The sequence below is a fragment of the Thermobia domestica genome, chromosome 7, assembly GCF_964235325.1.
Source record: "Thermobia domestica chromosome 7, izTheDome1.hap1.1, whole genome shotgun sequence".
In the NCBI taxonomy this organism is placed as follows: Eukaryota; Metazoa; Arthropoda; class Insecta; order Zygentoma; family Lepismatidae; genus Thermobia; species Thermobia domestica.
The window spans coordinates 203,715,453-203,740,053 of NC_137460.1; the positions used below are offsets into that span (position 1 = coordinate 203,715,453).

Genomic DNA, 24,601 nt, shown 5'->3' on the forward strand with positions numbered 1-24,601 from the left:
GACAGTTTAGATTTTTTTAAATCTAAATTTCAAATATGTCACCTTTCTTACTCCATCGTGTATTTTGTGTTTGCACGGTATTTAATTTAACGCCTCGTTGTTACAACTTTGCTAATGTTTGTACTTGTCAGTGGCGGATCCAGGGGGCGATAGGGCAATTGCCCCCCCCCCCCTCAGTAGAGGAAACTTTCTTATTTTATTTATAAATAAAACAGAGTTTGGAGCTCTTAAAAGTAGCTCTAAGTAGCAGTATTACAACCCACTGCCCCCCCAGAAGTCCATCCTGGATCCGCCCCTGCTACTTGTAAGTTAAATAATCCTCAGAAACAGTGCAATTATGTAGCTATGTAAGTTAAATAATCCTAAGAAACAGCGTAATTATGTAGCTATATACAGGGGTAAAAGTGGATCCGAAAAGGTAGGGGGACGGTAGGTAGCGGCATGTTGTCACGCTATCCCCCTGCCTATATTTGACCATTGTAACTTTTTTAGGATCTGAGGACACCGTACATATTTCTTGGAGGTGGGGGACGGCGTTCCACCTCACTTTTACCCCTGGCTATATATTTTTAAATCTTTCTAAATCAGTTATAAATGGTTTAAATGTCACTTTCAAATACTTTAATTTCACTACTTCCAATACTATTTCAATTCTTCCAAGAACCCTTCCACATTTTTTAAAAGTCGAGACATTGTTAACGAAAAGCTTAAAACGAAGAGTTATGAGTAATGTAAAAAGAGAGCAATATTTATTATTTTGTAGTCAAAAATGAAGCATTTGAGAAGTTTGCTAGAGCTTAATCGTAAATGCTGATTTATTTATAATTTCATACTTTATTTCTGGCATTAGCTTTTGTTTCACCCTTGCTCGCTATTTACGTCCCCAATGTTGGGAACCATTGATATAAACGAATAGAACTGTTTTCGTTCCAGGAATGAAACGTCGGATTACCAGCATTACATGTACTAATTTTTGAAAACTATGCTAAATATGTTAAATATTTCCCGTGTGGTTAAGTCACAGACTTATCAATGTTTACTATTGAAAGAGTTGAGATTACTCCACTTTTGGCAGGCTATATTACATTTGTTATTGCTAATTTTCTAGAATAATAAACACTTAAACTGGGAGGAACTGTACATCTTAATGATAATAACTTCCTGTTTTCAGATGGCCTTGTGTTGACTCACTGACATCTGCTGCTGTTGAATGCAAATAAACCGCATGCCGCGGTCAGGATGTAAACATCACAACACAACACTAAAACATGCGTTAAAAGACAGATTACGTGAAAGAAATACTATAAGATTTTGATTTCTTCGAGGTGGAATCTCGACTCTAGCCATTTAAGAAGCATTTTGTTTTAAAATCATGATCTACTAAACGTACCATTGATTTACCAGTGAAATATCTTTGTATTTTTTTTCTTAGGAAACCCTATTATTATAAATAGTGCAGCATCAGGATGACAAACTATCAATTTCTTCACTACGTACGAAATATTTTGCATTAACCAGACAAGGTAAGAACTCCATATCAAGATTTTTTTTCTGTAAAGGTCTGTCCACACTAGGTGATAAGTCGAGCGAACTGTGTCTAGTGACAAATTCGAGCGAGAAGTCGGAAAACAAATCTAGGAAAGAGATAAAAATGAAGTAGTCCAACTTAGGTTGAAAAACTTGTGGTTTGTCCCACAACAAGAGCTAGTGTAGATGTGTTGCTAGAAAACAAAAGGTCACTGTCAACTGTTGAAGTAGGGATGTTTTTTCTAAATTTGGTTGCTCCTTCATAATTTTTCCTCAAACCACCTGCGACAATTCTTCAAAATCGGTTAGAGCGAGACGGATAAAATCCTCGATCCCCATATTGCCATTAATTTTTAGTGTTAGGAGAAGACTGTTTCCAAAGCGGGGACCGGTAGCTGAAGTTACCGTGTCCACCAACTGTTGCGAATACGCTTCTTTATTATTATTATTATTATTATTATTATTATTATTATTATTATTATTATTATTATTATTATTATTATTATTATTATTATTATTATTATTTCCATTGAAAATAATTATGGCACAAGCCACGATCCTACATGTTGCTAAATCACTTGCTGTATATCTATGTTTGCCATTTGTGCTGGAAAATCCGGGACCGTCACGGAATTGAGATCTGCGTCCCGGCGTTCTGAAAATATTTCTCGGGACGCTTAAATGTCCCGGATTTCAGCAAAGAAGAAAGGAAGAGAATATTATAGTTTGGGTTTTACACAGGATTAGTTATATAATTATCCTCTTCAACTTCTGAATAATGCAATTCAAAAGTAAAAAAAAAAAGAAAGAAAGAAAGAAAGAAAAAGAAAAAACTTTAATACATATAACACAGATTTAATTAACTTCACGATTTAAATACTTTGACACTGCATCTTGCTTATGAAATATTTTAATCAATAATCCCCCACCAATATTTTTTGTAATTTTCCGCTGATCATACAAGATATATATATATATATATATATATATATATATATATATATATATATATATATATATATATATATATATATATCTAAGAGACTTTGAAAGCTACAAAACAACAGATTCTGAGAAATTTAAAAAAAAAATGTTTACCGGGACGGAGGGGGTAAATCATCTGCTTACGTTTGCTTAACTAGGGAGGAGCAGGTCTCCTAAATTGATTAAAAATGTGATTACGTAATACTTGAATAACTCTATCTAATGGAAGAAAGTAAATTAATATATAACACTTCTTTTCATTTTAAGCATTTCAAAGATTCTCATAATTCAGTAGCGTCCCGGATTTTCAAATTTTTGAAATATTGCAACGCTATGTACAGGATGACCCGAAAGTAGGTATACAGTACCGTACTGATCAGCTCATTGCATTTTTATCATTTCTTATTGTTATCCATCAGGTAGACTTAGTTTCTTTATTATTTGTTCTTAATGTGTTTTTACTTATATCTTAAGCTCGAAATAGCCGAAGCAAATAGATCCATAAACTAGAATGTTATACTTGATCAATGCAGGGCTATATACCTATTTTTGGGCCACCCTGTATATTCTAAGATTGAACTCTAGTATGGATGCACGAGTTAACCAGTGGTTTTTTTTTTCTCGACTAATAACACAATATTTTGCTCGACTTTCTAAAATTCTAGCGAGTTTATCCTCTACTGTGGAGAGACCACTAGACACTATTTCAGCCTTGAACAGCTTGCAATGTATTGGAATAGTGTTCGTATAAATACTTGGGTGATGATCATTTTGTTTGCTATTATTAAAATTTTTCGTTGAGTTGGAGAGCTACATCATTAAGCCCGCATAGGGTTAACTTTGAAAAGGACATATTTAGGTTTCACATTAGAAAAAAAAAAGGACATTTTCAGATTTCACACACACACACACACAAAAAAAAAACATGTACATTGTCTTAGCAGGAAAACATAATCTATACAACCAAACTTAGAACATTACAGACATTGCACATAGTATCTTTCTTTACAGCTGGGTGTGTTATATTTCTTAGTAGGGGGCAGTGTGGCTCAGTGGCAAAGCGCTATCTCTGGTGTGTGGGTTTCCTGGTTCGATCACGGCCAAGTAAACTGGAGGTGGACAACTTTATGTCCAAGGGTTTTCTCCCACTTTCTCATTCCAATTCTTCCTTCATCAATCAGTGCTTTAATCATCGTCTTCCTTAACCAAAAGGGCATAGCTGTGGTGCGTTAACCTGAAAGATGTACTTCTTGAAAATTGAATATTGTAATTTGTTACGAATTTTAAAGTTGAAGCGTACACCTGAAAAAGAAGGTGCTCACGTCCCCTTATAATCCCTATCAATTAATCAATTTCACCTTTGTTCGTTTAACAAATTCCTATACAACCCTACGAGCGGAATTTACACTTAAATCGTTAACAATCTACAGTAAGAACAGCAACGGAAAAGGAATTGGAACTAACTTGGACAACTTTAAGAGCACCATGCAGGACAGAGCTAAGGAAATCATGGTAACTTTAGGTTAAACGGCTACCGGATTCGAATCGAGGATATTCCAATTGCGAAGCAAGAAATCTAACCACTTGTTAGGTAATCTTTGCTAAGAAGGCAAGGCGTTCTCGCATGCCAAATTCGTACAAGATCGGAGGAGTCTGAAAAGTGGTAACGAGTTATATTGTTTCTGTAATTCTTTTTTTCTGGTGAATAGACCAATTAAAGGTCAAAAAAGTTAAATACTCATAATTACTACTATTAATGTTTCCCCATTTCGAAAAAAATAATATTAGTTCTTTCATTGGCTTTAGCAAATCTTTATGGTAACAAGTACACACTGCATTTATTTATGTCTAACAGATTACTGTTTGAATTCAAATTAAGGTTTGATTCATATACTTTCCTCTACTTCTCCTTCTCCTCAACTTCGATGGCCAATAACTCTTAAACTATCAAAACTCTGGGCGGAAAAATATTTCTCATGCGTACTAAGCAACAGCGTAGCCAGGTCGGAAAAGCAAAATATCTGAAAATCTACCTTAAAATACTTGTAGAAATTCATAAATTCATATTTTTATTAATATATATATATATATATATATATATATATATATATATATATATATATATATATATATATATATATATATATATATATGTGTGTGTGTGTGTGTGTGTAATAATTTTACACTTATTTCACATGTCGTCCAATTCTTCAACAAAGTAGAACTATTTAATAGATAATATCGAAACGGAACAAATGAAAAAAAAAATCGTTTGTACCATTCGGAGGTATCACGCAGTGACGTAACTAGGGGGAAGACAGGGTTTGTGCCACGGGCGTCGGACTGGGAGGGCGCAAATTTGGGCAAATATATGGGGGAGCGCTAAGGTTTAATTGGTCGGGGGGAAGGGCACTAAGGGGAGTTCTTGCCCGGGCGCCAACTAGCGTAATTACGTCGCTAATATTACGCGTAAAAATCGGTGTACTTTTTCTATAAGACAGAAAATTCAAGGATAGGATGACCCTAAACTTTAGAAAGTCTTGAAGGTGACCAGTTACTGACAAAGCAGAAGAGACAGAAAGAGCGAAAGAGGATTGGAAACAGAAAGGCAGAGTGGAAGATTCGATAGCTTGGTGTTAAAGAAACGTACTATCTACAAACAATTGTTTTTCTGAGATACTAACATTTCTGACATTATCAAAGCTCGAACGTTTCTTTTTGTGAAATGATTATAAGTCAAACTTCCTTGTAAAAATAGTTGATCAAATAAAAAGCATTTTGGATTATCAAAAACTAAACTCAAATGCGAAAAAACAATTCTGGAGAACTAACTTTTTGTAGATACGTTCCTATGACACTAAGCCGTCGAATCGTTCTGTAACGTATCTCTAGCTCAACGTATCGTCTTTTTTAGCAACAACCAACTGTTCAAACAACAGGTTTTGAAATGAGAAAGTATTTTTAAAAAAGCTTGTTTCTTATTTTAGCAATGGGTATATTGGAACTTTAAAATGTGTATTGAAGGAAGAATTTTTCAATAGAAAAAAAATGAAATGAAATCTTTAAGTTTCACGTCCCACGATTATGCCGGTTAAGCTAAAGGAGACGGTGATGATGAGAGATGAGTGAAATGGTGGAATGAAGAAAGCGGGAGGAAACGGGAGAACCCCGAGAAAACCCACGAGCGCGGTGTTTGTGCACCACAAAGTTCACTTGGCGGGGGCTGGGATCGAACCCGGGATCCCAAGCACCAGAGGTGAACGCTCTACCACTGAGCCACCGCGCCCCCAATTTTTCAATAGAGAACGTTGTACATCATACTAAAATTTCTTGTTTTGAATATTGCTATGAATAATCTTATAGATTTCCAGATAAATCTAGACCTTGCAACGCTTCTAAGCAAGTCAATATCTACGTCTACGCCAAATTTCATCTGTAGATCGATTGCAATACATCCTCCTCTTCTAACGATTTTTTTTTAAAGCAGAAAATTCTCATCTGTTTTATGTAAGGTCACAAACAAAAATTATCTGTGAAATGATTATTACTAATTTGTATTTAATTTCTTACAGGTACTTCGAATAAAAATTAAATAATGTTTACACTACCAATCAACATCATTATTACAGTTTGTTGCAGTGTTACCATAGTACTAAGTTCTCCACATTCTGGAAGATCATTGATTTATTGCCTTGATGAGAAGTCCATTGCAATCCCAGCTGTAATTCATGCAGATACTCTAGAGTTTGTCGACGTAATTGATCCACAAGCAGCAAAAGATGTCATCACAGAACAGACGGACGAACAAGTTAATAATGAAACAACAAAAGAAAATATAGGCCTACATACTGATGACGGAAAGGTAAATAGAATGGGCCTTATGCAGAGTTGTTCTGACGCGTGATTAGTGCCATACTAAAGAGTTCGACTAATATATATTTCCTGCATGCAGTAGTCAGGCCTTTAGTATGACGCCAATCATACATCAAAACGACTCTGCATAAGGCCTAAGATGTTTATAAAATTTAGCATGGAATTCTTTCGAAATTTCCTCCAAGCTTCAAAAATAAAGGTTGATTAATAGAGAATGAAAAAATGAAATGAAATATTTGAGTTTTACGTCCCATGGTTATGCCGGTTAGGCTAAAGGAAACGGTGATGATGAGTAATGAATGAAATGGTGGAATGAAGAAAGTGGGAGGAAACGGGAGACCCCCGAGGAAATCCACGCACACGGTGTTTTAATAGAGAATGAAAATCAGTAATTGCAAATTTGTTGAAAACGATTTGATTCTACAATATTTATTATATTTCAGAAATCAATATATTACTAACAACCAGGAGGCACACCTACTGAGTCTACCGGTCCAGATCTTCCTACACTTCCTAACTCAACATACATTTTGTACACTTTCTCAATAAAACTCTACGGGCCTTATGCAGAGTTGTTTTGACGTCTGATTAAAGCCATACTACGGTGTTGACTAACGGACGGTTATCAAAATTTTATTCAGAGACTCTGATTAGGACGTAATATTTGAAGAAGTTAATCACATGTGACTAATTAATCTAAAGCAGAGGCTAATCTTTTACCCACGGTTTAGCGTGCGACACAACATTTCGTATTTCATGTGTTTTCATTTTTAGAGACTACGCATGTGCTAATCTACTTTTCCGTAGATGCCACATTTATTTTTCTCACACGATGCATTGGGGTTATATAAGTTAATCATGCCCAAATTAACTTTTTAGTTGTACTCAAAGTAGACTCTGAATACCAAAAAGTGCACCTTCCTTAGTTAAAAGTTAGTATGCTACTAACTAGGCTGTGACTAGCACTCGATTAACGAATTCTCTCATACCGCCCTACTTGTTTAACAGGTAAATGATTGATATATCATGGAAATTTGATCTTTCACTTCATTTGTACTTTTTCCCATATATATATATATATATATATATATATATATATATATATATATATATATATATATATATATATATATATATATATATATATATATAAACAATCTAATTCTATAATGCTTTTTCTGAAAATATAGGAGGAAGTATTTTACAATTACTTATTCACTTTTCGGGTGCAGAATAATACTCGTTGAACACTACAAAGTTGTAGGGCTTGTAGTGTTGGACCCCTCCCAACAAAAATTTCTGAGTGAGCGCCTAACAACTATATATGTAATATCATTTTTCTGGAAAAAAAGTACGGAAGAAGTACTTTACTCTTAGAGGTTAAGTTCTTTTCAGCTAATTGTCTCAAAACGACTGAAATAGTTTTGGTTATATTTCATAAATAAACGTTTCATTATCAACTCTACAATATTTCGTAAGCATTTCTTCTGAAAAGTCCACACAATATAGTTTACCCTTGTAGATAAACTTTTATTTATTTATTTATTTATGTTCTCTAAAACGACCGAAGCGATTGTTTATACAGAGTGTTTCACAAAACAACACGAACAACTTTTGGGAGGTGGTTCCAGACACCAAGATAAAACAAAAAGTATAGACCAACCTGGGTGCACAAATGATTCCTTTCGGAGTTATATATAGGCTACCGAAAACATGAAAAAATGAACTTTAAAGGTCCATAGCTCCAAAACTATAGGACCTTTCGTAGTCGGGTCAAGACTTCACTTAGGGACTAATGTGTGCTATCCAAATACATGTTTCATAATCCTGCGGTACTAACGCAAAATTTTTATAGAGGGAGTTTGGCTACAGGAACATAATTTGAAGTACTCACCAACTACCTCTATAAAAATTGTTGCGGAAGTACCACAGGATTCTGAAACATGGATATTTGGATAGGAAACGTACTAATTTGTAAGTGAAGTCTTTACCCGACTACGGTTGGTCCTACAGTATTGGAGCTATGAACCATTAAATTTTATGTTTTTCGGCAACCTATAACTCCGAAAGGAAGCATTTGTGTACCCAGTTTGGCCTATACTTTTTGTCTTACCTTGGTGTCAGGAATCACCTCCCAAACGTTGTCGGTGTTGTTTTGAAACACCTTGTATATCATAAATTCTAGGATATGATTAGCGTCTAACGGAGAAACTTTGTGCAAACATGAGACAGACATACAGTATTTCAATCAATAGAGCGTAGGCTACTAAAGAAAATAAGAAGATAAATTCTCATGTATGATTTTTGATACATTCGGGAAAAATGGATTTTTATGACACTAAAAAGTATATATTCCCAATACAATATACTGGAGCATATTATTTATTAGGCGTTCCGAGTAGTAAGGGTGATCTCAAAATGTTGATTGATGTTGAGTTCGTCTTCTAATATAGTGACTAGGAACAGACGTACAGTTTAAGTAATGTATGTTCAGATTGGAAACGGATTAGACAAGAATAAAACAAAAATACTACCATATACGTAATAAATATATTTATGCGTATATTTAAAGAAATTTTATACATGGATACACATACCCGTAAAGTATGAATGTACTCAAGGAAATATCTGAGAAAAGCTAAGAATACATGTTTCACAATATAAACTACTTAGCACAACGAGTGCAAGAGATTTTATTACATTATTCTGTTGAATGAAATCATGTCATTACATTCTTCAATAACATGTTCAAAATTTATATTCATAGAAATAGAATTTACAACAGAAAGCAACATAGCCAAACACAGAAAAAATAGATATTCACAAACTGAATTAATTGTTGTTGAAGACCGGTGTTTAATGTTGGTACACCTGCATCCATTGCATCCATTGTAAGACCGCCTATGATAGTGACACATGTAGTTTTAACAGTGAGACACATACTAATTATAAATATTATAGCTCAGCAATAGCATGGCAAGATTTAATTTAAGAAACAGGAGCGAGAAACTTTAGTGAAATGGCCCATACCTTTATTTATTTATTTAGTAGCGGCTCCCAAAAGTAAAAGATGGCTTTATCTTCGTTATCTTGCTCATTGTGGTATTTTTATCATCTTTTTTCTAATACTCTGTATTCTAACTAGAGATGCAAGGGCTCGGAAAAAAACCGGCTTTTTTGAAAAAAACTCGGTTTTTTCTGCTTCGCTTTTTTTGCTTGGGAAATTTTGGGCTTTTTTGAAAATTTTGCTTTAAACTGATAATGCAGACTTTGTTTCGCTTCTCTACAACAACAAAGCTCATTTAATTAGTGGTTGATGCATATAATAATATGAAACCTCGAAAATAAACCATGAATTTCAAAAATATTTTTTTAAAATTCTTAACACATTTACATTATGAATTCCAAAGGATTAACCAATATATGTAATAATATTTTAACCTCTTATAGGCTATACAATAAGTACTTTAAAAGTGATGCACAAATAACTAGCAAAATTGTATGTAGTATTTTTACTTCAAAATATCACACACCCTCTTTTTGAAGCAAAATAAAGAAAAAACATGAGAGAAATCTGGACATCAAGAACTTCGTTTCGGAAGGTTCTGTACATTCTTGAAATTTTTCAGTTAAGTTTTAACTTTCATATACATTGTATGAATATTTCGAACAAATTTTTCACTGATTGATCACATACGTAATAGTCTGTTACCACCTATCAGGTGCTTCGGATCTGCAAAATCGGTAAAGCTCCAAATTCTGTAATGCACTGACTGTTTCTTAAGCTTGCTCAGAATCGGGAAAGTATCGAATTTTCTGTTCATGGATCATATACGTAATAGACGGTTCATCTGAGCGTATGGTTTCCTAGGCTGTAGAATATATAACCACCATCACGGTTTACCCAGTCCTGAAGGTTTCTGAATTTTTAACAAGAAAATTCAACATATCGTTTTGGAATACATTTTAAAAGAGTGGAAGAATCAATTACTGTTCCAATTCACAAGAAAGACGACAAAATTGATTGTAATAATTATCGAGGCATTTCTCTTAACATTCCATTAATAAGATTGACCCCATACGCAGATGAAATTATTGGAGATTATCAGTGTGGATTTAGTCTAAATAGACCAGATATTTACAATTCGATAAATACTCGAAAAGAAATGGGAATATATTACCCAGTACATCAACTGTTTATTGATTTTAGAAAGGCTTACAACTCGGTTAGGAGGGAAACATTGTACAACATTCTTAGAGAATTTGGAATACCGAAAAAGCTAGATTTATTAAGTGTTTAAATGAATCCCAGAGTAAAGTCCAAGTAGAAAAATCGAGCTTCCACGTCTAGATTCTGAAAAGGAGATTCTGTGTGAAACAAGGATATACGTTATGGCCGTTATTATTCAGCTTTGTTCCGGAGTACGCTATAAGAAAAATCAAAGATAGGAACCAGGACCTAGAGTTGAATGGTATTCACCAGGTTATGGTATATGCTGATGATGTAAATCTAATAGGAGAATAATCAAAAGAAATACAGAGGCCTTATTAAACGCTTGCAGGGACAGAGTAAATGCAGAGAAATCTAAATACAAGGAAATTCACAAGGATCGTAATACGACAAATTATGAATGCGTTAAAATATCAATTAATACTTTCGACACAGTGGATACTTTCAAATATCTTGAATCAGTATTACCAGACCAAAACCATACCCACAAAGATATTTAATGTCGACTAAAATCAGGAAATTCTTGTTATCCTTCAGTTCAAAATATTTTGTCATCGCGAATTCTGTCAAGGAATTTAAAGCTTAAAATATATAAAATGATAATCATGCCTGTTATGCTTTATGGTTGTGAAATATGGTTGCTTACGGTGAGGGAAGAACGTAGACTGAAATTATTTGAGAATAAAATTCTGAGACGAATATTTGGACCCAAGAGGAACGGGAATGGGGAATGGTGGAAACTTCATAAGGAGGAACTACATAATGTATATGGTTTACCAAACATCGTTAGAGTCATCAAGTCTAGGAGGCTCAGGTGGGTAGGTCATGTAGCCAGAATGGGAGAAAGTAGGAACGCTTTCAAAGTTTTAACTGGAAATCCAATCGCGAAACGTCCATTAGGAAAACTTAGGCCCAGATGGGAGAACAGTATTAAGATGGATATAGCAGAAATAGGAATGCAGAGTAGAAACTGGATTGAATTGGATAAGGACAGAAGTCAATGGAGAGCTTTTGTGGCCATAGAGAAAAAAAAAGAGAGCGAGAGAGAGAGAGAGAATATATTTAAGTTAAGCACAATAAACATGAGTGAGTGGTTAGCTTTCACGCTTCTATCGTGAAGTTCGGGATTCAACCTCGCATTCGACTATTTTCACAAAAGTTTTCTTAATTCCATCTGTGAATATAGAGATAGTGCGTGTACTGTGTGTCCTGGCCGACTTCCTTTCTAATCGTTTTTAAATCTTTGTTATTACTAATTACCAGCAGTGATGGATTTGCGAAGAGGGTTAGGGTGGGGATGTCTTTTGGATTGAAGCCTCTATCCCGAAATACGGAATTTCTAAAACAAACTAAATATTAGTTTTGCCTTTACTCATAAACTTCAAGCTGTCCTCAAATAAAGAAATTAGGAATTTTTAGAAAACTAAGCATTAATAAGAAAAGCCCCTCCCAAAATACTTTTCTAAATCCGCCACTGATTATCAGTATACGTAAAATGGTCTTCAAGGTTGTATCTGGAGATTATAGCTGAATATACAAACGAAACGAAATATTTGTTATGCCTGTAATCATAAACTTAGACTTCTCTTAAATAAAAGTTAGGAATTTTTAGAAAAAAAAAACAAACATTATTCATAAAAAACCCTCCCAAATATTTTTCTAAATCCGATACTGATTATTTCTATCAGATGGTATTCAAGATTGTGTCCGGAAGATTATTGTTAAATCATTGCACAGATACAGTATAACGGAAATGTAGAAGTACGCTCTGATGGATATATTGAAAAACATAAGTTTAATTATGTGCTAGAAGCTAGAGTACTAAGCTATAAGAAATGAAACACGGATGACTAAAAAGAAATGGACTAGAGAAGAAAAAAATGTCGATAATTCAGAAGTTAAAATAAAGTTAAATAGCTATTAAAATTGCCCTCAAATACTACGTACTTTATGTTTACTTTAATTCATAAACCATGTGCTCCATCCATCATGATGGTGAATTCCAGAGCGAAATATGGCATTTAGGTCATGAAACCTTATTTAACTTTAGAGTATACTATAAGAAAGCTATTTAAACAGTAAAATCATGAAAATGAAAAAAGCCAAAATTTCCAAAATTCTCGTTTTTTTTCCAAAAAAGCCGGCTTTTTATGTGCAAAAAACCATCGATTCAAAAAAGCCGGCTTTTTTGCATCTCTAATTCTAACACGGGAGGGTCCCACAAGTTATCTCCAAAATCTGATTGCTGCATAGCACATCTTATAGAGCATCATGAGAAATGAACATGAACAAAATTTAAGGTGTTATGGACCAGAAGGATAGGAGCTACGGGGCTTCAAAATTTGAATATCCAAAAAATTATATTATGAAATTATGTACGTTTAAAGTAAATATCTTGAAAACCGTTAAAGCAATCAAAACAAGAGTTGCACAATATAATAAGAACAAAATGCTCTATCGAAAACCATGAACAGTGTTACCAGAGGTGAAGCAGTGTTGCCACCTCAGCATAAAATATTTTGTTTGAAATAGCATCACATACAAGTGTGCACAGATTTAAAATGCACTATTATCACTAAACATAACAGTAAAGTGTAGTGATACAGTGTTGCACACTGTATCATGCATACAATAACATATCGTCGTCGGCAATTCAAAACCTGCTATGTGCATTTTTATAATTTTTTCAGGAGAAACGAAAAACAGTATCCTGGTTAGATTTTTCGCTTTATAAAAGTGATGTTATAAGTAATATTTGATGCTGAACGTATCTTGATACCTTCTCAAGTAATAATAAATTAGAGAGTCTAAAAGAATCTAAAAGCTGCACCAGATAGTACTATTATTTCGAAATATCCGAAAATGTCACATAGGAGGTTTTGAATTGCCGACGACGAATGTAAATGACTAGGCATTTAATTCATGCATATAATTATTTTGCTTAATTTGCGTATGAGATGTTTGTATTGCATATGAATATTTTAGTATAGATTTAGGTAGTTAGGTAAAGGATTAGTTGTGGAAGCAATAATGTAGATTTAAGTTCATTTTACGTGTATTATTATTAGTGTTTTGTATCATCTTTATTTTAGTGAAGGATGTAAATAAGGTAGAATTTTATTAATATTGATTTCAATTAATATATAATTTCACTGCAAAGCGTTAGAAATATTCTATATAGAAAACATGAAATTGTAGAACTCAGCTCATTTGAAGCGCAGCACAGAGACAAAAAGTTTAAAGACAAGAGTCTTTGTCTACATGAAGAGAACACACTTAAGGTGAAGCATATGGTGCATCGTTGCTAACCCAATTAATCAGAGTATAGGTGTACATGGCTGTACTTCATGTATCTAAAGTCATACAAAAGGCATAATCGACAATTTTATTGCAGTTGGAGACATCGTACACAGGAGACACGATGTCGAGAACAGCCATTCTTAAAAACACTTACTGGAGTTGAGAGGTACATGTGAAAATCAGGAATACAAAGAGGTGTAAGAAAATGCGAAGTTGTCCGTTTCTCACACCTATTTCCCAGAAAGCTTGGTTCGCAACGAACTTTTCCGCCAGCTCAGAGCCTATCTAGAATTTTGAACTTCTCCGGCGCTTGGAGGAGAAAAACCAAAGAGCGAGCATTCCTTGTAGAAACCTTCACCCCTGTTTGTAATTATGCTTTCGCAAATAATTCTTTATTGATATAAAAATGTTCTTGAAGTTTTCGATATCGTAGTATGTAGGATAAGTTAGTCGTATTCTTGTATGGTTTAGAGATTGATAAAAGAAAGGCTTTTTTTTGGTTCAGGATAGCAAGTGCAACAGTTTAAACCTGGGGAGGAGATATGATAGATGGAATATCGACAAAATTCTTGTCGAAGCAGATGACGTCCTGGGAGAAAATTATCATCAACGTCAAACAAAATCATGTTATACTAAGTAATGATGAAATGACAGCATGTCATATGTTTACAGTATGTGTATTTATACGTATGGTTACTTATTTTAATGTGTTGTGTATTAATAAATAGTGAATTCACAGAAAAACATTGAAAATCGGGTGGATAACTCAGTTGCGACAACCCCTCATACAGGTGAAATGCCTACGAGAAATCCCGACAGGTAGCAGCACGACCTAAACAGAATGTGAAGATGAGAAGAACTCAAATTCAAAGTATGTACATAGTGTTTATAGCTAATTTGTGTGTTTATTGTTGTTATTTCCATTAAGCGTTGCATATCAAAAGAAAGCCTGATCCTTGCAGACTTCAGTGCAAGTGGCAGAATTTAAATATTGGTTACCAGTTTTATGTAATCACAGTGAGAAGTAGGTAAAGTGTACTAATGAGATCAGGAAGGACAACGACCTGTGGTGGAAACCCCCTCTCGCCGAAACACCCCCGTCATAATAAGAATTGCGGTAGGTGGGAAGCGAGCCCAAACATTTGCAACCACAGATGGATTGTTAAAAGAGAATAGCAGAGGAGAGACTAGGTACTTCGTGTCTTGACTTCGTAGAAGGAGTATTGCTCTTCGCGCTCTTCTTGTATAGGAGATTCGTGACTTGTACATCGAGAATGAAAGTGCTGTCGGCGCTTTGCTCGTAATAGTGCTTGGTGTTATAAGCAAAGAAACTGATGTTTAGACATTTTAAGAGCATAGGAGTCTTGGTCATGCTCTAGACTATTCGACGCTTAAAAGTTAAAAGTTCCTCGTATCCAGATATGTACATTGTTACCAGGCCGGTAGCCAGCCCAAAAATGTAGGGGAGCCCGGCTGAAGTTTGGGGAGGCCGAACCAATAATATTATAATTCATCATTATACTATAGTTCATTTGCAAGCCTACCGTGAAAATTTTAGGGGGGCCAGAAAAACTTTAGTTGGGCCGGCCCCCCTAGAACCCCCTGGATACGGGCCTGATTGTTACAGAACAATAATAGTTTTTTTTAAACGTAAAACCTTTACAATGAGTTTTGAAGCAAAACTTTGAAAACGGAAACTACGAACAATCGTTGTATCAAGTGATCCAAAGTCAGTGTCATCTTCCCTTTAGTATTAGGGTGATGAAAGTTAGCTAGTCGCTCAATAGCCATTTAACGGGCTGAATCGCGCTAGTTAGGCGAAACGAGCATTTATCACGCAAGCAAACTACTACGTGCACCGTGAGAATGGGAAACGTCAATTTATTCCCTAAAAGACTAGCTTCTTACTGCAAGAAGGACTAGTCATAGCAGTAAGAACGCTACAGTCCTTTCTAGAGCGGTCAACGATGCGAAACATCAGTGTTGTAGAAAGCCTCGTTTAATGAGAAGAGAAACGGGGCCTACGGTGGACATACGTCTCACTAAAACGGAAGATAGTGAGGCCAACGCGGGAACCAAAGGACATGGAATCCACAGGAACTGCCAGGAACCAGGATCAAGAAGTGTGATGTAACGTGCACGAACTCTTATCACATTCAAAGAAAGGCCTATATCAATATAAAAAAAAAACTTTTCTGTGAAACTAACCTCGAAATTCACAATCGAAAGTATTTTTTTCTCGTTTTTGTAAATTAGTGTACAGTGTTTTAACGTGTGCCTACAGCGTATTAAAATCGTTAATTACCATGAAATCGCAGTGCATCATTTCTTCAGCAGGAGGTGTATTAAGGTATGTAGAATTGTGTCAATATCTTTTGTCTTTTTCAGCTGACCTGGAGTTGTTCTAGTCCAGCACCACATCGTTGAGCAGCACACTTATGTTGTTGTGTGAGTGGGAGATAGTATTGTCTCGTTACACCTGAAGTAAAACCACGTTTATAGCCCTGTAAATTAGAATATCATTTTTTCTCAAAATTTTAAAGTAATAATAATTCATTTTGTTCACGTAATATATTTATCAGTTTCAATATCATTACCTGTCTGCTAACGGTGCTAACAGGGATCTATTCTTTTATTAACTTCGACTCGAAGAGATCAACTATTCGTACTTTTATTTAAAAAGATCGATAATCTATTATTATTATTATTATTATTATTATTATTATTATTATTATTATTATTATTATTATTATTATTATTATTATTATTATTATTATTATTATTGAAAATAAATTGTTTATCTGTTATGGAGCGTTTACACTTGGTCGATTTAGTCGCACGGCTAAATCGACTCGCTGCATTTGCGACTAAATCGAAGCAACTAGGCCGAATCAGATCGATGGATGTGTTCAATTGTTTCAACCGAAATTGAATGCTGCTTGTCGACTCGCTCTCCTCTGGTCGATTCGAAATCGACTGGCAATTTTAAAGATGTCCAAGCAAAAAGTAATTGGTACAATTTGCGATGTTATAGCAGAAGAAAATAGAATCGACCACAGAAAATAGAACGTCTTTCAATTCAGTTGCTAGTCGATTAGTCGCTTTCGATCAACAAGCGATTAAGTTGAAGTCCTGTTTACACGGTCGATTAAGTTGAAAGTGACGTCAATTCAACTGAATCAAACGCAAATCGACTAAGTATAAACGCCCCATTAGGAAATTTGTTAAATTTTGACTTTTATGTAATATGTGTGCGGATGAGATAGCAAACACTGACATTGCAGATTTATGTTACGAAAATTGTTTCTTTACATACACATGTATATGTAGACAGTCTGATTTCTATATTGCAAGATTTCACTCTGAAAGTACAATGTTTGTTTTGATGCAAGCTAAACACTTAGGGTCTTATGCAGAATCGTTTTGACGCGGTATTAGTGTCATACTAAAGAGTTCGACTAACATGTTTCGTGCAGTAGTCAGACTTTTAGTCTGACGCTAATCATACGTCAAAACGACTCTGCGTAAGGCGGTTAGTATTTACTATATTTATTCGCGTAATTCAAGCGCCTGAATTTTTAAAATGAGATTTTAAGAAAATAAAATTTAACTAGATTTTTCAAGGTCTGGAGAAAGAATTTTCAGTATCGTAATGTGCTAAGTTGAACTCTGTCTTAACACATCTGAGAAGGACTGAGATGAAAACAGATCTGGCAGTTTCCCTGGCGGTCTTACATCAATGTTCGACGTTGAAATGTTTCCGCAAAGAAGTTATTAAATACAACATGAGATAGTTGTGTGCAAGTGGATAACTGAAAGTGGGGACAGTTTGACACCAACTGGACAAATAAAGGGACCGTTCCACACCAGGTTTCGCAAAAAATTGCGGAGATTAACGCAACGTAACATATGCAAAATTTAAATACTATCCTGATAATCGTAAACTAAAACACAAAATTTGCGTTGTGTTGATGCAAATTGCAACGAAATATGGCCGTAGGATATCCGTCGATCGAACATATGATCCTGAATATGACGGATTGAGACATGTAGGATAAACGTGTATTTGTTATTCTCTTTTTTCACGACTGGAATACAGCGCTGGACGTAAATAAGGAGGATGCTTTGGGGCAGCAGACAGAAGAAAATATGCGTAAATCAGAAGAGAACTATAATTCTAAGGAAGGGAACAATCATGGAAAATGGACCACTGTAAGTTTCACTCATATGAATAAACAATCATTTTCTCATTAATTATCATATTTTAGTTTCATTTTAAACCTATGTTAAATCGTTGTTTTGCATAAACCTCGCACCTAGTTTCAGATTTTAAAATGTTGATCAAAAAAGTTCGTGAATTACGCGAGTAAATAATACGTTTTCATATAAAACCCTCTGGTCAGAAACCCAAACAATTAGATCTAATGAGTTCTGAGAAGTCATGTCTCTACGAATATCAGGAGTTAGAAGGGCCATAGGTCGAGCCCCGACATACGTCTGAAGAGCACATACTATTATTCATTTTCTACAAAGTATATCTAACAGTTAATAGTGGACCTGTAGCAGGCTTGAAAGCTATGTGATAATAATTAGAAAAAAATGAAGAAAAACAAACTGACCAATAATGTCAGCAAGCAAGTTGATGACAGCTTGTCAAACCATAAGAATGACATTCTCAGCAAAAGGAACGTGTACACAGTTCAGTGTTATTCTTCGTCTAACATGCCATATTGCCTACAACTCATACACACAGAGATACAATATGCTACTCTACGGTAAATATCATTAGTAAACATATCAAAATTGGAGCTTGTTTCCTAAATAACTTTCTTTTTACGTGTATAACTAGTCAGAATATTACCGAGGGCCAACCTGTAATTGTGGACTCCGTTAGTAGTACAACGTTTCACATTTGAGTATGTTTCATTCATAAAGAAATATGTAAAATATCGCGTAACTATTAAAGAACTCTGAATATACATTGCTATTGTGAGCTATTTTAATGAATGACTACCTACAGACAACAAAATATGCAGAGGTCTTATTAAACACTTGCAAGCACATGGGTTTAGAAGTAAATGGAGAGAAAACTAAATACATGGAAGTGCGTCTGAACCGTAATACGGCAAATTATGAATGCGTTAAAATATCAAATAATATTTTTGATAAAGTGGATACTTTCAAATATCCAGAATCAATATTAACAGACGAAAACCATATTCACGAAGAAATTAAATGTCGACGAACAGCAGGGAATTCGTGTTATTATTCAGTTCAAAATCTTGTCATCGCGAACTCTGTCGAGGAATGTGAAGCTTAAAATACATAAAACAATAATAATGCATGTTGTAGCGTATAGTTGCGAAACATGATTGCTTGCTCTGAGGGAAGAACATAGACTGAAAGTATTTGAAAACAAGATCCTGAGACGAATATTTGGACCCAAGAGGATAGTGAATGAGGAATGACGGAAACTTCATAACTAGGAACTACATAATTTATACCGATTACCAAACATTGTTAGTCATCAAGTCTACGAAGCTCAGATGGGTAGGTCATGTATCCAGAATGAAAGAAAGTACAACGCTTTCAAATTTTTAACTGGAAGACCAACCAAAAACGATCATTAAGAAGACCTAGGTGCAGATGGGAGTACAATATTAAGATGGATCTCGCAGAAATAGGAGTACAAAGTAGAAACTGGATCCAGTTGGCTAAAGAAAGAATTCAGTGAAGAGCTTTTCAGAAAGCGGCATTGAACCTTAGGTAGGGATGGGCACAAGCGAGTTCTCGCGAGTTTTCATGGAAACTCGACCCGACTTGAAACAGACATCTTTTAGCTCGACTCGAGAACTTGGCTCGAAAAATTTCCTCCAACTCGACTCGAATTTGATTCGAGTTTCGAGTCGAGTCGAGCCAAATACTGTGTGTAGTTTCAAGTACTTTCTTCAAGTATCCTATATAGACAATATAATTATTATCAATGATACTTACTACTACTACAACTTATTATTATTATTATTATTATTATTATTATTATTATTATTATTATTATTATTATTATTATTATTATAACAACAACAGCGTGTATAAACATGAAAGATAGGCGGTTTGTATCTGAATATTAAAAACTAGTTGACTGCTGACCTAGTCGTGAAGTCTAGGAGGGAAGGAAATCGTTCACGAGGTTACGGGTTTGAGTTCCGGAGAAGCAGGTATCTGGGCTCGAACAAAAAATTGTTAAAAGTTAAAGGACGCCCGTCAAACATGTTCAAAACTACTCTGTCCGGGTTTAAGGTTCTCAAGACTCGAACGGCTTGGCTCACAGCTCATTCAATATCGAGCCAAACCAACAGCTCACCCAACGGAGCCAATGGCTCACCTGAGCCGAGTCGGTGCCTCATCTCAACCGAGCCGGCTCAAGCTGTTCGCTTAGTTGAACCGAGTTGAGCCGATTAACATCACTACCCGGGTTGGACTTCTGCTCGGGCTCAAAACTTCAACCGTGCAGGTCTCAGCCTTGGTGCCTATGGCTAAAAAGAACTATAGTAGGGTCTATATACTTATATTGGTGGTCATGACATTTGAGGCTGTCTCGTTATAAAAATCCATTGTCGTCTTGTTACTCGAGATGAGACGAGATAAGAGCAGTCTCCCATCTCGTGAGCAACACTAAAATTTTTCCACATTTCTGTTTACATTTCTCATAGCTTTTGCTTTCCAGTCTAATCAGGCCATGATTTCAAAACAAGTTAAAACGAGCTGAACGAGCAAGCCATTTATCAAACTCGACTCGACTCGAAAATCGACCTCAACACAGTGACTCGGCTCGGAACCCGACTTGAGAAAATTACCTTTTACTCGACTCGAATTAGCTTTGAGTTTCGAGTCGAGTCAAGTTTTAGCTCAGCTCGTGTCCATCCTTAACCTCCGGGTTCCATAGGCCATAGAGTTAGTTAGTTAATGAGTACATAAAAGATTCGTCTGTTAGCTAAATAGGGCTCTTTTCTAGCGAGTTACGAACAGTCGGGTCCAAATATTTTTTAACGATGGGAAGTCAAAATCGAAATGTGATGGTGTACTGGGACAGTGTTTACTAAAAGGCATGCCCTGCGCAAAAGTGACATGAAATCGCAATTTACGTTTTTCTTTGCTTCGTTGGCGAGGAGTGGTTGATTACTCCTGGTGTGTTGTATCCCTAGTTTGATCCTAGCTCACACCAACTAGGTTTTGTTTTGAACTAACACCGCCTGTGTAGTTTATCGGGGTTCTCCCGCTTCGTCCCACTTTCTTCATTCCACAAATTCATTCGTTGCCATAACAGTCTCTTTTAGACTCGGAGCATAAACATGAGACGTTAAACTTGAAGAAAAGTTTTATTCATATTTTATTCCACTGCTAAAAAAATCTTATGATCATTGAAGATAGCAAATTTGTTTTCGAAACTCGATTTTCCATCTCTGTCATTGAGAAATGTTTACTTTTTTAAATTTAAATTTTCTTGTCACAACATATCAGTGCATAATGTGTACTCTTGCAGTGCCGTGCAGCCGAGAACCGAGCGGTTCGACGGCTCCTGCCGCAAACGCAAGGGGGCGCAAAATTCGGGAGGAAAAAGGACAGAGAAAGAGAAAGGAAAAACGTTACTCACTTTAGAAAAATGCATGTGCATATACGTATATAAAATGGAAGGATAAAGTAATAGAAAGTGCTCAAAATCAAGGAAAAACGGGGTTTATTTTTAAAAATTATCTTACGCTTCGTGCCAACCATGAGGCACTTCGCGGCTTGTTTGTCGATCTCACTCATTACGGACGCGCCGTCGTATACTCTCGTCCCGGGAACTGTTTTTCTACGGCATGGCACTGTAGGCCTACTCTTGTTATGTTGGTTTACATACGATGATTTGGAAGATCTTGGCAATATTTTAGATGTTAACCCTTGTCATTTAAATTTTGTGAAGTTTCTACATTCTTCTATTAACAATTGGATTTTCATATTTACGTAGTAAATTGTATATGTTTTCTTAACATTGTATTGACTGTAACATTTCTTCGTATCTGTATCTGATCTAAATTTCTTATCTTTTTTTGTCATCATTTTAGGAGTTTGCTAATGAATTAAAGAAACGAGTTACACGAAGGGCAGGAGTTCGTCCTAAAACAACCACCAGAACATGGCGTATACTCTTCTTATGTTTGGTTATATACTACACTGCGAAGAGAAAACGTTCTGAGTCTGACATTAAGCGCCATAACTGTTAGGAGGCTATGGACCAGCAAGGATAGGCAAATCAAAATTAACATTTAAGGACGTTGAAATGGAGTTTATGGTTGGTCTTACGATTTGGAAAATAGTAAACCATATTTCGGAAACTCAGGCATTGTATATAGCCATAGAAGGTAGATTAATGTTTAGTATGTAAACACAGAAGAACAAGGTATATATAAAAATAAATATTCTTTGTATGTAGTTCTTCTTGGCGTTTGTACATGCTGTTTTATACCAATTAGCTTGTTGTAGTGCTGAAATACTACACAAACTACAAACTATAGTCACATTGAAATTATCAGTGTTATATTGTGAATATCTATAGATTTACTGTATGTTTTTAAATTACAATAGCGAAAGGTCATCGATTACAAGCATGCGATGTAATGATAAAAATATTCTATCTATAGTTAAATTACTTAATAGTGTTTATAATAACAACAATAAAAGATGGAGTTTCCAATACTTTTCCAATAAAGAGATCTCACAATTGAATAGATTACCGTGTTTGGAAGCCTTCCTGGTGAAATCTTCAGCTGTAATGTCTGCCTGATGTAATTTCTTCAAAATATTGATCTTTCATAAACTATCTATGAAATATGAAACATAGATGAAAATAATAACTATTTTCAGAAAGATAGGGGAACGTGAAAGAAGCAATGAAGTTTATATATATCATGCAAAGATTGGTCATTGTTTATTATTATTATTATTATTATTATTATTATTATTATTATTATTATTATTATTATTATTATTATTATTATTATTATTATTTCTGAGATATGTGAAACCTTTATTTATAACTATATGAAGTCGGAAGTAATAAAACTTAAAAGCTTTAGCATAAGAATATACATGCCAAATAAATAGCTTCTATAGCTTAGTCTCAACTCAACTGTGAAAAGGCACGGCGCCAGGATCGCATATGGATGCCATATATTTTAATCACACTGGACCCTAGCCATAGGAGCTAAATACACGGGTCTGATTTGTTGGAGTTATCCGTTTTTCGCCACATAGCATACATTAGGCACAAATCAAACACAAGACGCTGTCGATTCTCGAAGCTGAGCATGTTAGCGAGCGGGCTAGTAATGAAAATCGCTTTTGGCTTGGGTTCAAACCCGGCCCAAAGGATATTTTTGATATATTTTTAAAATTTTATAACAGTTTTTTATTAAAATGAGATGAAAATAATACTCATTTACCCTTGTACGTAATATATAATTTATAAATTGTGCTTTTTCCATCATTTACCTAGAGATTTCTGATAGCTCTTATAAATAAGGACGTTATAAACCAACAGAACAGTAAGAAGTGGGGCCCTCGTGAAGCGAGGGGTTGTAGGAGAAAGTGGGGGAGATAGAGGGGGATGTGCCGGAGGTACCAGGAGGGAGAAGGACTTTGCACACAAAAAATGTATTCATAAAAAAAGTGATTTACTTACGTTACGAAACATAGCTGAGCAAGCGTCAACGAGCGAAAGAGGTTAGAAGCTCCGCAGGGCTAGTTTTATTCCATCTTTGCCCCCATGATAATACCACGTGGCATTACATCACATTCAGGTGGTGCAACTTCGATGTAAATCTAACCTCACTCGCTTCCTTGTGACCAACAGTTGATTAGAGTAGCGCGTGAAAAAATTTATGCTTCTGAATGGGAGGGCAATGAAAATGAGAACTGGATTGCGTAGACATTTTTGGCCAATAATACAGTTATGTAGTAAATTCAGGAGAGACAAAGAGGGCTTCTTTAAATGGCTACCTCTTCTCCTTCCAGAGTCCTTCTTTCATTGCAGGTGTACGGTACATATGAATATCTAATATAAATAAAATGAAGAGTTTATTTGTCTGTGTGTCTGTCTGTCTGTGTGCGGCCTGGGGACCAGACGAGTGGACCGAGAGTTACCAGATTTTGGGTCACGGGTTCCTTGGTTCAGGCCCCAGACCAAGACGAAGAGTTTTTTTTTTAATTTCGAACCAGGGGCACTCATAGGAGACGTTTACCGGGACATGGAAAAGAAGTAGAAAATGACTGACATTACTGTCGAACTCATAGTTTTCGCGGTCACCGAGATCAATAGTGAAGCTCTGATCGCATTAACTTCAAAAGTCACAGATTGGCTACGGGCCGGGGTGAACCGGGGGAATACGGAGACGTAGAAATAATGCAAAATGACCGATATTTGTGTCAATGCCATAGTCTTCGCAGTCACTGAGATGAATGGTAATACTCCAACAGGCGTTGACTTCCAAATACAGTCCCATGCGAAGAATGGGTATTTCAGCTAGTATAGAAATAAAAGAAGGTTCAAACATTACAGCCTGATAGATGATAGTCTAACTTTCGTTAGTAAATTAAACTACAAAATAAGAGTAAATTAAAATTACAGTACAAAAATAGGCTATTGCA

The 24,601-nt window shown here is 35.3% G+C and overlaps 1 protein-coding gene across 1 annotated transcript; it reads left to right on the top strand.

The window, feature by feature from the left end:
* Nucleotides 1-1,285: 1,285 nt before the first annotated feature.
* Nucleotides 1,286-22,675, top strand: LOC145688990 (uncharacterized). The gene is made up of 3 exons (XM_081763141.1): nt 1,286-1,523; nt 6,084-6,373; nt 22,021-22,675. Exons 2-3 carry the CDS (start codon nt 6,107-6,109, stop codon nt 22,177-22,179), a joined length of 426 nt encoding a protein of 141 aa, XP_081619267.1. The 5' UTR covers nt 1,286-1,523; nt 6,084-6,106; the 3' UTR covers nt 22,180-22,675.
* The last annotated feature ends 1,926 nt before the right edge of the window (nt 22,676-24,601 follow it).

Bases quoted from the DNA above. Each gene is read 5' to 3' on its own strand.
- LOC145688990 (XM_081763141.1), top strand. From the start codon at position 6,107: ATGTTTACACTACCAATCAACATCATTATTACAGTTTGTTGCAGTGTT. The intron at 6,374-22,020 runs GTAAATAGAATG...TCATCATTTTAG, and splicing joins TACATACTGATGACGGAAAG to GAGTTTGCTAATGAATTAAA.